Genomic DNA, 15,880 nt, shown 5'->3' with positions numbered 1-15,880 from the left:
CCCTGGTCCTGACCCTGACCCATGACACAGACATAGGATGGCCTGGGAAGGATTAGAGAGGCAGGTACAGGAACTGTATCCCTGGGCTCGGGACCCGAGGGGGGGCACTACGGGAATAGGAGGGGGCACGGCTACTTCAAAGGCTTGTGTGAGGATTCGGTAGAATGAATTATGTAAAGCACCCGCCACAAGGTCTGGGCATGGTAAACGCTGCACTTTTTTTTGTTGTTTTTTAGTATTGTTGTTGTAATGATCATATTCCCAAAGGTCTGTGCCCCCTTCCAGAAAGATTTTGCTTGAATTACACTATTCCAAGGCCGTTCAAATAAATAGAACACTTTGCAGTGATGGAAACACTCTATATCTGCACCCTCTCACCTGGCACCTACGTGTGTCTACGGGGGCACTTGAAACATGGCTAGTGCGACTGAGAACTGGAATTTAAAGTCTGATTTATTTTTAATTAATTGAAAGTTAAGTAGCTCCCGGTGGTTAGTGGCTACCATATTGGGCTCTAGTCTAAACCCTTCTAGAATGTTCGGGGAATCGCAGTTTGCGCTGGGGAAGGGCCTGCAAAAGGTCACACTTACCCTGAAAACTCCCTCATAGCCTCTTGAGGCTCTAGGTGGACAGGGTTACGTATTCACCCACCATAGTCGTCCTTCCTCTCACTTCCATTTTGACTTTTTATTTTACATCTTTATTGGAGTATAATTGCTTTACAATGGTGTGCTAGTTTCTGCTTTATAACAAAGTGAATCAGTTATACATATACGTATGTTCCCATATCTCTTCCCTCTTGCGTCTCCCTCCCTCCCACCCTCCCTATCCCACCCCTCTAGGTGGTCACAAAGCACCGAGCTGATCTCCCAGTGCTATTGCGACTTCTAAGGTCATTTAAATGACCTCCGTGAGCAAAACCAAAGCATGGAGCTGACCGGCTGGGCGGCCACACTGCCCTGCGCTTAGGCCCACAGCCCCGGTGGTGACGGGGAGACACCTGGTTTCTGAGCATCCTTGCAGCCTAAATGGAGGTTAATGCATCACTGAGAATTAAATAAAGTGGTGTGTGGGAAAGAACCCAGCTGGTGTGGGTTGGATCGTGGCCCCCAAAATATATGTTCGAGTTCTAACCCCGAGTACTTGTGAAGGTGACTTTATTTGGAAATAGGGTCTTTGTAGATGTAATCAAGTTAAGATGAGGTCATACTGGATTAGGGTGGGCTCTCATCTGGTGACTGGTGTCCTTAGAGAAGAGGGAAATTTGGATGCAGACACACAGAGAGGAGAAGGCCATGTGAAGAGAGGACACACAGGGAGGTGGCCGTGTGAACACGGTGGCAGAGATGGGAGCGATGCAGCTACAGGCCGAGGAATGCCAGAGCTTGCTGGCGCCCACTGGAAGCTGGGAGAGGCAAGGAAGGATTCTCCCAGGGAGCCTTTGGAAAGAGCACGGCCCTGTTGACACTTGCTCTTGGGCTCCTGCCCTTCCGAACTGTGAGAGGATACATTTCTCTTATTTTAAGCCACCCAGTTTGTGGCACTGTTGTTACAGCAGCCATAGGAAAGGAATATACCAGCTGATGGGCTGGGACAGAGGGTGCGCGAAAGTGTATAAATCTTGTCCCATTAGCCTCACACCCAGTTTTTGAAAAGTCGAGGAGAAGCATGACTACCTGTTTCCTCTTTCCTCTTGTGGCCCCCGGGTGGCTCTCCTCCCAAGACTGTGGGCACTGGTCCCATGACCCTGAGGATAGAATCATAGCAAAGAGGCATCGGGCAATTTACACATAGACAGTGCGACTCCACTGCACTGATGGGGAAACTGAGGCCCAGAGGGGGCAGGTCTCTGCTCAAGATAACAGAGAAGTTAGACGCAGAGCCTAATTCTCTGGGCTCCTGCACCAATGTTTTACTTGTTTTGAAGCTTGAAGGTCTTGGAGGAAGGGAGTGACTATTACACTGGAGTTTAAAGAAATGTAGCTTGAATGTGTATGTGGAAGGGACAAATGTGTACCCCCTAAGGATGCCCTGGGCCCTGGAAGGGGCTGCTACACCACCACCAAGCCTGACTTTCATGGTGGGGAAGGCGGGGTCGTGGTGTCAGGAGAGGAAAAGCCCCCTACTTCCTGGGGCAAATGCAGACGCTCTAGTGTCCCACCACAGGCTGGAGAGGGGGTGGGCAGGGCGGTGGAGGGGGGCAGCTGGACGGAGGGAAGAAGGGAGCTGTGTGTACACTCAGGGGAGAGGAAGAGGGTGGGGAGCAAAAACAGGAGAAAGGCCAAGCAGAGAGAAGGCTGCCATTGTACACGCGGGACAGCTGCACGGGGGCCCGGAGGCATCGTCCCAGGAAGAGTCTAAGTCCTTTCTCCTCTGTGCAGGCAGAAGGGCCAAGGAGAAAGAGGAGGAGAGGCTGAGGCGGCGGGACTGGGGGCGGGGAGGAGAGAAACGGGAGAGGAGAAAGGAGCACAGACGAGATGGGGGAGGGTCGGGGGCGCTGCCAGTTCTGGACAGAATACAGATTCATCCACTCATCCTGCAACCATTCAATGAGCAGCTACTACGGGGAGGCCCCCTTCCAGCACAGGGATACTGGAGAGGACAGACCTCATATCTCTGCTTCAGTGGAGCTGACATTTTAGAAGGGAGACAACCAACAAGATACGTGGCAAAGTGTATCATCAGCGGTGAAAGGGCCAGGGAGGCGGATAAAGCTGGAACCAGGGCAGGGAGAACCAGAGTGGGCAGGAAATGTAACTTAACATGGGAAGTTGGACAGACAACATTCAAATATATGTTATGTGGCAACAAGGGCTCTGACTTAAAAAAGCAGGGTGAGGGGAAAAAGGGGGAAGGGAAGCCTCCTTCGGATGGCTAGTCAAGGAGGGCTTCTCTGAGGAGGTGGTATTTGAACAAACGTCTGAGGAATGGATGGTTTGAGGAACAGGAAGGAGGGGAGTGACTAAGGTGGAGGACAAGAGGTGAGGTGTTCAAGAGGTGAGGGACAGGGGGGCAGATCATTAGGACCCTGAGGTGACTGTGGGAGTCTCTACCCTGAGTGAGGGGGGAGTCTTAGGAGGGCTGTGGGCAGAGGAGAAACGGGATCTGACGTAGGTTGACAGCATCCTTCTGGCTGCTGTGGTGAGAACAGACCCTAGTGGGGTGAGGGCAGAGGTAGGGAGGCCCGAGACGAGAAAGCTGGGGCAGCCCAGGCGAGAGATGATGGAGGATTAGATAAGGATGGTGGCACCAGAGAGGATTCTGGTATATTTTGAAAGGAGAGTTGATGGGGTTTGCTGATGGATTGAATGTAGAGTGTGAAAGGGAGAAAAAACAAACAAACAAGAATAACACTAAGGTTTCGGTCTGAGCAGCTGGGACACTGAAACTGCCAAGGGGAAGACTGTGAGAGGTGCCTGGGAGGGGGAGGGACAGGGTCAGGAAGTCAGTTTGGACATGCCAGGTTCAAAATGCCAGGGAGACATCCAAAGGCAGATGTTGAAGCAGCTGGAGGCTGGTGTGTGGGTTTCAGGGCAAGAGGCTAAAAGCAGATCAAAACCGAGTGGTGGAAAGAGGGAGGGGTGAGGATTACTTCATAGAAGAACACCAGCTCTAACATCTTTGTGGTCCCAAAACCGCTTTGGGGAAAAAATAAATCACACACACGCGCGCAAACACACACACACACGTGCACCCCTTTACACGCCAGCAGCAAATCTTTGTCAGGGATGCCCAAATGCCAAGCAGATTCCTTTCCATCCTCCTACATCAGGGGGATGCCCCAGCCTCCACCAATGCCCCAGGCATCCTGCCACAGGAGGTGTCATGACACAGAGGTCCACCCCTCCAAGTGAGGGTGGCTGCCCAACGTTGACAGCCAAGTAGTCTGGGTCCTCAGCTGACCTCCCCTCCCCAGCTTTGTATGAGGAGAAGAGTGAAAATAATTGGGGTGCTCAGGGCCTGGTTTCAAAACAGCTGTGACTGGGAGCCCTGGCACACCTGGGGCCTGTAATGAGGGGCTTCCTCCCCTCCTCCCATGGTGCATTCTAGAACACGATGAGGGAAAGGCAGGAGGCTCACCCCCAGTGCTCACATCTCTACAAAAGTCTGCACCAGATGGCAGGAGCTAGGTGGGGAAACAGCTTCTGAACTGCCAGACTCTGACGGCAACGTGGAACGAGAAAGCAGTACCCTAACGAGAAGAAAATGGGTACTCCTGTCCCATTCATCAGGAAGGGCCGGAAGAGGTGTATTTTCTTTCCCCCTTTGGTGGTGGTTGTTTTGCCCACGGCAAGGTAGTGGAAATTTGTGAATGTCACTGTGTTTCTTCTTTATCCTTTCCAACAGCTCTTGATTTCTATTTGGGAACCCAGGTGCTGGGGGAAAATGACTCCCCCAGCTGCTCCAGGAACAGGTGACATGGGCTAAGCTAATTGGCACATACCGTCTGCTCCCCGTGGTGACTGGTTCAGGGGTTGGCATGTGACTCAAGCTGGTTCAGTCAGAAAGACTCTCACCATTTGGGCATTCTGGGAAAAAACCCTGCTGAACGCTAAGGTATCATACGAAGGAAGAGGCATGGGGCCCGTCCCAGTGCCGGTCATCCTCTTGAGACCTCAGGCCTTATGATAAAATCGTGACACTGTCAAAACACAGAATGTGTCTCTATATAAAGCTTGCCTGTATCTTTTTGGTTTAGGGAGCAAAAAATTCAATCTCTTGTCAAAACCACTTGGGAACTGGGGTTTCTGTCAATTGGATCTGAAGGTTATCTACCAGCCACGAGCATCACCAAGATATACCCTCTCCTTGCTTAAGCAGAACTACATATCACCTCCTCAGAACTGAGGGGTGCAGAGCCAGAGAATCGCTGAATGGAAAGAGATGCATGTTTTCAGCTTTGCCAGAAACTTCCAAATGGCTCTTCAAAGCAGAGGTGCTAATGCGTATTCCCACTGCTGGTCTTCCTGTTTTCTCACATCCTCACCATCATTTGGTGTGACAGGACCTCTGAATATTTGCTGTGGTGATGGGCGAGAGGTGAGAGTGCACTGTTGGCTGGGTCTGCATTTCACTAATTACCAGAGAGGCTGAGCACATGCTGCAACCTTTTGATCCGTGGGTATAAACTTATTTTCATCACGTGACGCTACATGTTGTGACATTCATCTGAACGCTGGTCTGGGGTAGGTTGTGCAGTGCTGTGTCTATCGTTGCTAATGTTTCTTAAGTGCTTACTAGGTATCACTGTTCTAACATATTTAATCCTCAGAAAACCCTACGAGCGAAGTAACATTATTATTCCTAGGTGAAGTAACCAAGGCGTGGAAGTTAAATAACTTGTTCAAATTCACTCAGCTAGTAAGTGGTGGAGCCCAGATTTGAACCCAGTCAGAGTCCTTGCTCTCAACTGCTTTGCAAAAACCTGGAAGCATCTCATTCCACGGATGACATAACTTTAACTCGTGGGTATATAAGGGAGCACAGTCAGGGCAGCTTAAGTGTGCTAAAAGATCACTAAGCACATTTTCTAAAAACGTAGGATACAATTTATACTTTCAAGGGTATTTATATTTGAGATCTGAGTCCCTGAAGTGAGAGGAAGCCAACACACAGAAATACCCATGAACAAATTGACATTTATCCTGCTTAAACTTAGCACCTCTCACTTCATCCTTTGTCAATCTCTACTGCAAACACGGGGAAGCACAGAGCAAGATGACGGCAAAATGAAACAGCAAATCTTATGAAAGATGCAAGGTTTTGTGAAATTAATTAAAGTGATGCGGGAGGACAGCTTAAAGCACGTGCAAATCCACGGACAAACAATAATCTGGTCTAAGAGATAAACTGAAAATGATGATGAGGGAATCAGCACTTCACAGGGAAGATTCAGATGTCAAAGGATTAAGAGAGGCCCTTGGGAAAACTGATCAAATCCTCAAATACGTTTGCAAAAATGACCCTTTACGATTTTGCTGTGAAAACTGAAGGTGAAGTAAAGGATATCGTATTGTGCTATCATTTAAATTTGTTGAACAAGTTATCCCCTCCACCGCCTTTAACTGACACTTCATCAATTCATTTGATTAAAGAATCAATCCATTCGGCACAACTTTTTTTTTTTTTTTTTTTGGCAGTACGCGGGCCTCTCACTGTTGTGGCCTCTCCCGTTGCGGAGCGCAGGCTCCGGACGCGCAGGCTCAGCGGCCATGGCTCACAGGCCCAGCCGCTCTGCGGCATGTGGGATCTTCCCGGACCGGGGCACGAACCCGTGTTCCCTGCATCGGCAGGCGGACTCTCAACCACTGCGCCACCAGAGAAGCCCCATTCGGCACAATTATAACCTAACCGTTGTTAAACACTACTAGAATATAACACAGAATAAAGTTATTTTTAAAACTGTGTAGTTTCACTTTTTCAAGATAAAATACCTAATTAAATACATTAAAAGCACTATTTACAAGAACTGCTGGTCCACTTAAGGAACAGTTTTCTGGTTCCAGTCTTCCACAGTTCCAGCTAACCTCCTGTCTTCAAAAGGGTATCACATACACAAATGGACTAAGAACCATTATTGAGGTTGTGACTTTAATCTTCCCTCAGTATCCATGTCTTCTTCTCCCATAGTAATAGAATTTTGAGCTGGGCAAATGGCCACCCAGAATAAAGACTACATTCCCTAGTTTCCTCTGCAATCATGCATGTTCACGTGACTCGTTTCTCATCAGTGGGAGATAAGGAGAAATAGAAAGCAGTTGAGTCTCTAACCAATTTAAGAGCACCTAAACATATAAAGCAAATATTAATAGACCCAGAGGGAGAAATAGACAGCAATAGAATAATAGTAGGGGACTTTATTACCCCACTTTCATCAATGGATAGATCATCCAGACAGAAAATCAAAAAGGAAACATAGGTCTTAAACTATACGTTGATCAGATAGACTTTGCACACATGTACAGAACATTCCATCCAAAAGCAACAGAATATACATTCTTTACAAGTGCACATGAAATATTCTCCAGGATAGATCATACGTTAGGCCACAAAACCAGTCTTAATAAATTTAAGAAAACTGAAATCATATCAAGCATCTTTTCCAACTACAATGGTATGAAACCAGAAATCAATTAAAAGAAGAAAACTGGAAAATTCACAAATACGTGGAGATTAACAACATGCTACTGGACAACCAACTGGTCAAAGAAATCAAAAGAGAGAAAAAATCCTTGAGGCAAATGAAAACGGAAATACAACACACCAAAACATATGGGATGCAGCAAAAGAAGCTCTAAGAGGGAAGTTCCTTGTGACAGATGCCTACATCAAGAAATAAGAAAAATCTCAAATAAATAACATAATATTACACTTCAAGGAACCAGAAAAAGAACAAAGCCCAAAGTTAGTAGAAGGAAAAAAATAATAGAGATCAGAGCAGAAATAAATGAAATACAGAGACTAAAAAGACAATGGAAAAGATCAATGAAACTACAAACTGGTTCTTTGAAAAGATAAACAAAATTGATAAAACTTTAGCTAGACTCAACCAGGAAAAAAAGGGAGAGGACTCAAATAAATAAAATCAGAAATGAAAAGGGAGATGTTACAACTGATACCACAGAAATACAAAGGATCATAAGAGACTACTACGAACAATTATATGCCAACAAATTTGACAAGCTAGAGAAATGGATAAATTCCTAAAAACATACAACCTACCAACACTGACTGATGAAGAAAGAGAAAATATGAACAGACCAATTACTAGAAAGGAGACTGAATCAATAATCAAAAACTTCCCCAAATACAAATGTCCAGTACTAGACAGCTTTACAGGTGAATTCTACCAAAAATTCAAAGAAGAATGAATATCAATCCTTCCCAAACTCTTCCAAAAAATAGAACAGGAGGGAATACCTCCATACTCATCTTATGAGGTTAGCATTACCCTGATACCAAAACCAGCCAAGGACACCACAAGTAAAGAAAATTATAGGCCAATATCTCTGATGAACACAGAATGCAAAAATCTTCAATAAAATATTGGCAAACTGAATTCAACAATACAGTAGAAGGATCATATACCATGTTCAGATGGGATTTATTCTAGGAATGCAAGGATGGTTCACCATCCCCCAATCAATCAATGTATACAGCACATTAAAAAAAATGAAAGCTAAAAATCATCTCAACAGATGCAGAAAAAGCATTTGACAAACTTCAACATCCATTTATGAGGAAAACTCTCAAAAAAGTGACTGTAGAGGGAACATACCTCAACATAATAAACGCCATACATGACAAGCCCATAGCTAACATCATATTCAAGTGATAAGCTGAAAACTTTTCCTCTAAAATCAGGAACAAGACAAGGATGCCCACTCTCAACACTTTTATTTGACCTAGTATTGGAAGTCCTAGCCAGAGCAATTAGGCAAGAAAAGAAAGGAAAAGCATCCAAATCGTAAAGGAAGAAGTAAAACTGTAACTATTTGCAGGTGACATGACATTATACATAAAAAACCCTAAAGACTCCACCAAAAAACTGTTAGAACTAATAAATTAATTCAGTAAAGCTGCAGGATACAAAATCAATACACAAAAATCTGTTGTGTTTTTATACACTAAAAACAAACTATCAAGAAGATAAATTAAGAAAACAGTCCCATGTACAACTGCATCAAAAAGAATAAAATATCTGGAATAAACCTAACCAAGGTAGTGAAAGACTTGTACACTGAAAACTATAAGACATTAACTAATGAAAGAAATAGAAGAAGACACAAATAAATGGAAAGGTATTCCATGCTCATGGACTGGAAGAATTAATACTGTTAAAATGTCCGTACTATCCAAAACAATCTACAGATTCAGTGCAATCCCTATTAAATTTCCAACAGCATTTTTCACAGAAACAGAAAAAACAATCCTAAAGTTTGTATGGAACCACAAAAGACCTCAGAGAGCCAAAGCAATCTTGAGAAAGAAGAACAAAGCTGGAGGCATCATGTTCCCTGATTTCAAACTGTATTACAAAGCAGTAGTAATCAAAACAGTATGGTGTTGGCATAAAAACAGACATAGATCAATGAAACAGAATAGAGAGCCCAGAAATAAACCCACACATATATGGTCAATTAATTTATGACAGAGGAGCTAAGAATGTATGATGGGGAAAGGACAGTCTCTTTAATAAATGGAACTGGGAAAACTGGACAGCCACATGTCAAAGAATTAAAGTGAACCACTATCTTACACCATAGACAAAGATTAACTCAAAACAGATTAAAGACTTGAACATAAGACCTGAAATCATCATTTGACATGGATCTTGGCAATGATTTTTTTTGGATTTGACACCAAAAACAAAGGCAATAAAAGCAAAAGGAAATAAATGGGATGACTAAAAAGCTTCTGCACAGTAAAGGAACATTGTGCACAACAAAATGAAAAGAAAACCTACCGAATGAGAGAAAATATTTGCAGCTCATACATCTGATAAGGAATTAATTTCCAAAATATACAAAAAACTGATGCAACTCAATAGAAAAAACCCAAACAATCCAATTTAAAAAATGGGCAACAGATCTACGTAGGCATTTTTCCAAAGAAGATATACAGATGGTCAACAGGTACATCAAAAGATGCTTCACATCATTAATCATCAGGGAGATGCAAATCAAAACCACAATGAGGGCTTCTGGTGGTGCAGTGGTTGAGAGTCTGCCTGCCGATGCAGGGGACACGGGTTCATGCCCCGGTCCGGGAAGATCCCACACGCCGCAGAGCGGCTGGGCCCGTGAGCCATGGCCGCTGAGCCTGCGCGTCCAGAGCCCGTGCTCCGCAACAGGAGAGGCCACAACAGTGAGAGGCCCGCGTACCGCAAAAAAACAAAACCACAATGAGATACCACCTCACACCTGTTACAATGCCTATTATCAAAAAGGCAAAGAATAACAATGTTGGCAAAGACTTAGAGAAAAGGAAACCCTTGTTCACTGTTGGTGGGAATGTAAATTGGTATAGCCATTATGGAAAACAGTACGGAGGTTCCTCAAAGATTAAAAATAAAACTACCGTATGATCCCACAATTCCACCTCTGAGTATCTATCTGAAGAGAATGAAAACACTAACTTGAAAAGATATCGGCACCCCCATGTTAACTGCAGCATTATTTACAATAGCCAAGATATGGAAACAACCTAAGTGTCCTCAGTGGATGCAGGAATAAAGAAAATGTGGTATACACACACTGGAATACTATTCAGCCACGAAAAAGAAGGAAATCTTGCCATGTGCAACAACATGGATGGACCCTGACGGTATCAGGCTAAGTGAAGTAAGTCAGACAGAGAAAGACAATCACCATATGATATCACTTACATATGGAATCTAAAACAAAGTCGAGCTCATAGATACACAGAACAGATTGGTGGTTGCCAGAGGTGGGAGGTAGCGGGTGGGTGAAATGAGTGAAGAGGGTCAAAAGGTACAAACTTCCAGTTATGAAATAAATAAGTCATGGGGCTATAATGTACAGCATAGTGACTACAGTTAATAATATTATGCTGTATATTTGAAAGTTGCTGAGAGAGTAGATCTTAAAAATTCTCATCACACACACACAGACCTTTGTAACGACATATGATGACAGATGTTAACTAGACTTATTGTGGTTATCCTTTTGCAATATATACAAATATTGACTCATCATGTCGTACATCTGAAACTACTATAACGTTATATGCCAATTATGCCTCAGGAAAAAAAAAAAAGAAAAGGAAATGGTTGAGTCTCTGATCAATTCATGGGCAGGTCCATCAAAGCAGCACAGACTTTTAGCTGAGAGAGTAATAAATGACTTCTGTCTTGGGTCTCTCACACACAGCCAAAAAACTTAAATCTAATTCAATCAGTTGCCCTAGACACTCATGAGAATGCAGGGTTGAATGTGTCCAAAGACCTGGTAAGAACAGTTGACCATTGTTCCCTGGGAAGCTACAAAGTTATTATTCTAATATGAGTCTAATTATTCTAATGTGAGTCATACAAATCAAGTTAATCTAAAAGGGATTTTGAATTCATTCTAGTTTTCTGTTATTTTTCTCAATCAACCTACAATGACCAGCATAACTGGTCATGTTTTCACTTTAAGCAGTGGCTTAATATAAAACTCAAATTTCCATCGACAGATGAATGGATAAAGAAGATGTGGTGTGTGTGTATATATATATATATACACACACACACACACACACACACACAATGGAATGTTACTCGGCCATAAAAGAGAATGAAATAAAACTCAAATCTGAGCTTCCTAACTACCAGGGCAAAAAGGGAAAGTATACAGGGTACACAGCTCTTGTTCTTTAATGACAAGAGCACATAAGTTCATCACAGTAAACAGACATTTTCAGGGTCCTGAGTTCTCAATGTCAGGTTGGAACAGAGTTCCTTGTAGAGGGGGCCATTCTAAACATAACGAATAAAATTCTCAGGGACAGTTTTACAAAAAACGTAAATGTTCTACGTATGGCAATTTATACTTGGCATTACACTCCCAGTCTTCACTGAGGGTGTAACAGTTAAGCATAGTTGGATGAAAGCAATTCTTTGGGGAAAGCGCTTTTTGGTGATTTGTTTAAATTCAAGGACAAAGTTTGCTGAAATCAATTTTGAAGAAACGTTAAATCCTGAGAGATGGCTCCTTCCCTTGTGCCAGCTACATGATTCTGAAACACCAGGCTTTGGCCCCTATCGTGAGCCCCTAAGATATCGCAGGATATAGGTTTCCTTTCAATTTGATGGATGTAACAACATCCATACTCCCTTTGAAGTCCTACGGTCTTGGTTTCCATTTTGATGATGCCACAAGCACCTGCTTTTACGACTGAGAGCAAGTCTCTTTTCTGGGCTGCAGCTGCCCTAGCTGTCAAATGTGGGGGGTGGATGAGTACACTTTTAGGGTCCTTACTGTTCCTCTGGCATCCAAAGCTAAAGGTTTCTACACAGACCTTTCAGCTAGAGGTTCTAAAAGTGGGTCTCACAGCCCTCAGACATGTTTTCTCTGTGGGTCCACACTGTGTATTAAAAAAAACAAAACAAAACAAAACAAACTGAGTTTTGCCAATATGTTTTAAAATCAGATTTTGGCCAAGAATTCAGATTAGAAATATTTGAAGGTTGGCAACCCTGAGCTCGAATGGCTATAATTACCTGGACCTGAGTGGCAGATGCCCCTTTCAGTAGGTGCCCTGGCCTGTCCTGCTTCCTCCATCTATATCCAGGTCTCTGCAACCAGATGGGTGGTGGCCTGGGGTAAACTCTGACCCATGTGGCTTTCTGCAGAGATCCCGGAACCAACAGGGTCATATGTATAGGACTGAGGCCTTCCTAGTTCTCTCAGCGGGGCCCGCCCGCTGGGTGATTCTGGCAGTGGAAACAGTCTGCAAGACGACACACCTCACCAGCGTGCTCCTCACCCCGATGTGCCCACGCCAGCCACACCGTGTACGTGAGGGGCAGCTGCCCAGATTCCAGGACGGCTTCAGTGACCTGCACCCAGCTCAGGGAGGTATCCGTCCTTCTCTCATGTCACTCCTACCCAAACAAGCCCCTTGTCACTTGAACACAACTTCCCAGGGTGACAACATTCAGGCCACAGTATCTGATTTCACAACTGCCTGGGCTCCTTACCCAAGGTGAGGAGTGTTTATTTTTCTAAATTAGAGCAAGTTTCATTGAGTTTGGAGGATTTTGCAGTGGTGCTGCAGATAAGTGACTGTAATTGTGCCTCTGCCTGAGGCAACCAGCCTGGCAGGTGAGTCTTCAGAACGCACCTAAGTACCTCCTGCAGGATAAAGAGACAGGACACCTTGCTCGCTCTCCACCCCGGATGCAACCAACACTGTGGGCACCAACTGCAGGAGGGATGGAGCACCCTGGGCGGTGTAGACGATCAAGTGTAGACAAACAGTCCCTTGCCGTCTGTAGAGTGGCCACAGGCCCCACATACACTCCTCTCCATCCCCCGCCCCAATGTTCTTCTGGAAGCTTGTTCCATGCTGATGGCCTCAAATTAACGAAGTAGTCCCCCAACGACTTAAATAGCACAATTCACAGAGAACTCATACTCCCGCCCGAGTACTTCAAGGCCTCTCTGTAGTATATTTCATATTTTAAATAGACTCTTTTTTTTTTTTAACTCAAATTCCTTTGGAAAGGTCACTTTCTATCACTCCTGTAGGCGAATAAATCCGTATTTTTCGAACACATCTAGAAGTCAATGCACAACTTTTAAATTAAAAGAAAGCTGTTCATGCACTACAGGGACCCCTCGCAGTACAGGGACCCCTCGCAGTACAGGGACCACAGTGGGAAAGACAGTGGTCCGAGGCAGGACACCGGGTACCACGTCGGAGGTTCCCAGCCCACTCGTGTGCCCGCCCGTGGCAGCCTGGCTCCCTCACCTGTCCGGTAGCCCGTGCTGTTGAGGTACACGGCAAAGGTGCGGCTCTCGTGCTGCGACTGCCAGGAGGGCGAGGAGCAGTTCTCATTGTTGGTGTAGGTGTTGTGGTTGTGGACGTACTTCCCGGTGAGGATGGAGGAGCGCGAGGGGCAGCACATGGGCGTGGTCACGAAGGCGTTGATGAAGTGCGCCCCGCCCTGCTCCATGATGCGCCGTGTCTTGTTCATCACCTGCATGGAACCTGCAACCAGAGCGGAAGTGAGATGTGGGCCAGTAGTTTTCCAACGAGTGCGTCCCAGTCGGGCACCAAACAATTAGAGCTGGGTTCTGAGTGGTCCTCAACAGGGCAGCACCCCCATCCCGGGGGAGGGGAGTGTATGTTGGAAATCTCCAGGGACAGATTGGGGGGCACCCCTGGCATTTCTGGGCAGCGGCCAGCAATGCACTATTGGATGGTCCTGCGTAATGAGGAAGCACCCTGGGTCCCCGGTTCCACTAGACATTCATGGGGGCGGGTAGGTAAAAACCTGCTTATAAGTTATCTGAGCCTAGTAAAGAACTCTTGTCTTGCATATAAATAGAACATCTTTTTTTTTGCAGGGTATTAACATATGCTGACTTTTTTTTTGGAAATCAACCACTATGTAAACAGAGAGAAGATTATACTTTGTTTCATCTGGAACTTCCCCGAGAATTGTTCCCTCTTAATGAAATCCGATCACGTCAACCTGGCAACCCCTCCCCCCTCCCCCTTCTCTCTGAATACTTCTCAGCTGACATGCTCTGCATCAGTCATAACCCACTGTCGCCGCCTTTGTCCACATGGTCCTTCCAGCTTGGAAACCACTTCCCATCTCCCCACCCCCCCAAATCTGACCCATCAGTACAGTCGCACCTCTTCTCATTGCTCTTTTTTTTAAAATAGATTTATATATGTATTTATTTTTGGCTGCGTAGGCTCTTTTGTGCGCGGGCTTTCTCTAGCTGTGGCGAGCGGGGGCTACTCTTCGTTGCAGTGCGCAGGCTTCTCATTGTGGTGGCTTGTCTTTGTTGCTGAGCACGGGGTCTAGGTGCGTGGACTTCAGTAGTTGTGGTTCACGGGCTCTAGGGCGCAGGCTCAGTAGTTGTGGTGCACGGTCTTAGTTGCTCCGTGGCCTGTGGGTTCTTCCCCGGACCAGGGCTGAAACCCGTGTCGCCTGCGCTGGCAGGTGGATTCTCAACCACTGCGCCACCAGGGAAGCCCCCCCTTTTTTTTGGCTCCTGATTCCCTTGAACTCTTATCACGCACGTATTATTAGGACTTAATGATAAACCACTAGGTATGGTGATTTCACTCATGCCTATTCTTGTTTTTCAATGATGCTGTGAGCAGAGCAAGGTATAGGAAGGAAAGGAATTTGTGTGGAAACCTTACTGTGCGCCGGTGCCTGCACACTGCCTGCTCCACTGAGGGCTCCAGGAGCTCAAAGACTGAGTGCCTTGCTCGGTGCCGAATTCTCAATGCCCCTACAGTGTGTGACACACAGCAGGTACTCAATAAATGTGTGAAGAATGGATGCGAAATCGTATACCATGGCTGGTACCCAGACACTTAGTAGGTTTAACAGAAATATTCAATGGAAATCCTTTTTCTTTTCCTTCTAAGGCCATCCTCTGTTTTTTCCTTTTCCTTGCAGTTCTTAGGGTCTATAGTGGGTTGAATGATGGCCCACCCTCCAAAGATATGCCCCTGTCCCAAGTCCTGGCACCTGTGAATAGGACCTAATTTGGCCAAGGGTCTTCGCAGAGGTACTAAAGGATCCTGAGGTGACATCATTGTGGATTACCTGGGTGGGCCCTAAATCCAAGGACAAGTGTCCTTCCAAGAGACAGAAGGAAGAAGACACACAGACACGGAGGGGAAGGCCATGTGAAGATGGAGGCAGAGATTGGAGGGATGCTGCCACAAGCCAAGGAGCTCCTTGGGCCTCCAGGAGCTGGGTGAACTGAGAAGGATTCACCCCTGCGCCTTTGCAGGAATCAGAGCCCTGCCAACACCTTAATTTCACACTTCTGTCTCCACAATTGTGAGGGAGCAAATTTCTGTTGTTTTAAGCCACCTGGTTGATGGCAATCTGTTAGGACAGCAGTAGGAAACCAATCCAGGGTCTACCAGGCATTTGAAGTTCTTGCCAGGGAGCTGCTGATCCCAATTCACCAACTAGCTCACCCCCTAGTGACCTGAAAACAACAAATCAGACCCACCTTGGCACTCTGTCCCTAAAGGCTAAGAGTGAAATGGAGATTTACATGATTCTTTTATCCCATCTTTCCACCATACAGGGAAGGAAACAGCTAGAGCTTCCCTGAGGCAAACATAGATCATATTTCTTCACTGCTTCAAACCACCTGGCAGCTTCCCATCA

At 45.5% G+C, this 15,880-nt stretch overlaps 1 protein-coding gene across 6 annotated transcripts in view; it reads right to left on the bottom strand.

The window, feature by feature from the left end:
* SULF2 (sulfatase 2) overlaps positions 1-15,880 on the bottom strand; it is a 140,569-nt gene that overhangs the window by 79,839 nt on the left and 44,850 nt on the right. For all 6 annotated transcript variants that reach the window (XM_032605634.1, XM_032605631.1, XM_032605633.1 and 3 more), the window contains exon 3: positions 13,477-13,716. In XM_032605634.1, coding sequence (XP_032461525.1) covers positions 13,477-13,716 — 240 coding nt within the window. The remainder of the gene's footprint in view (positions 1-13,476; positions 13,717-15,880) is intronic.

Source organism: Phocoena sinus, chromosome 15, assembly GCF_008692025.1.
Source record: "Phocoena sinus isolate mPhoSin1 chromosome 15, mPhoSin1.pri, whole genome shotgun sequence".
NCBI classification, from domain to species: domain Eukaryota; kingdom Metazoa; phylum Chordata; class Mammalia; order Artiodactyla; family Phocoenidae; genus Phocoena; species Phocoena sinus.
This window is presented reverse-complemented; position numbering and strand designations above follow the sequence as displayed.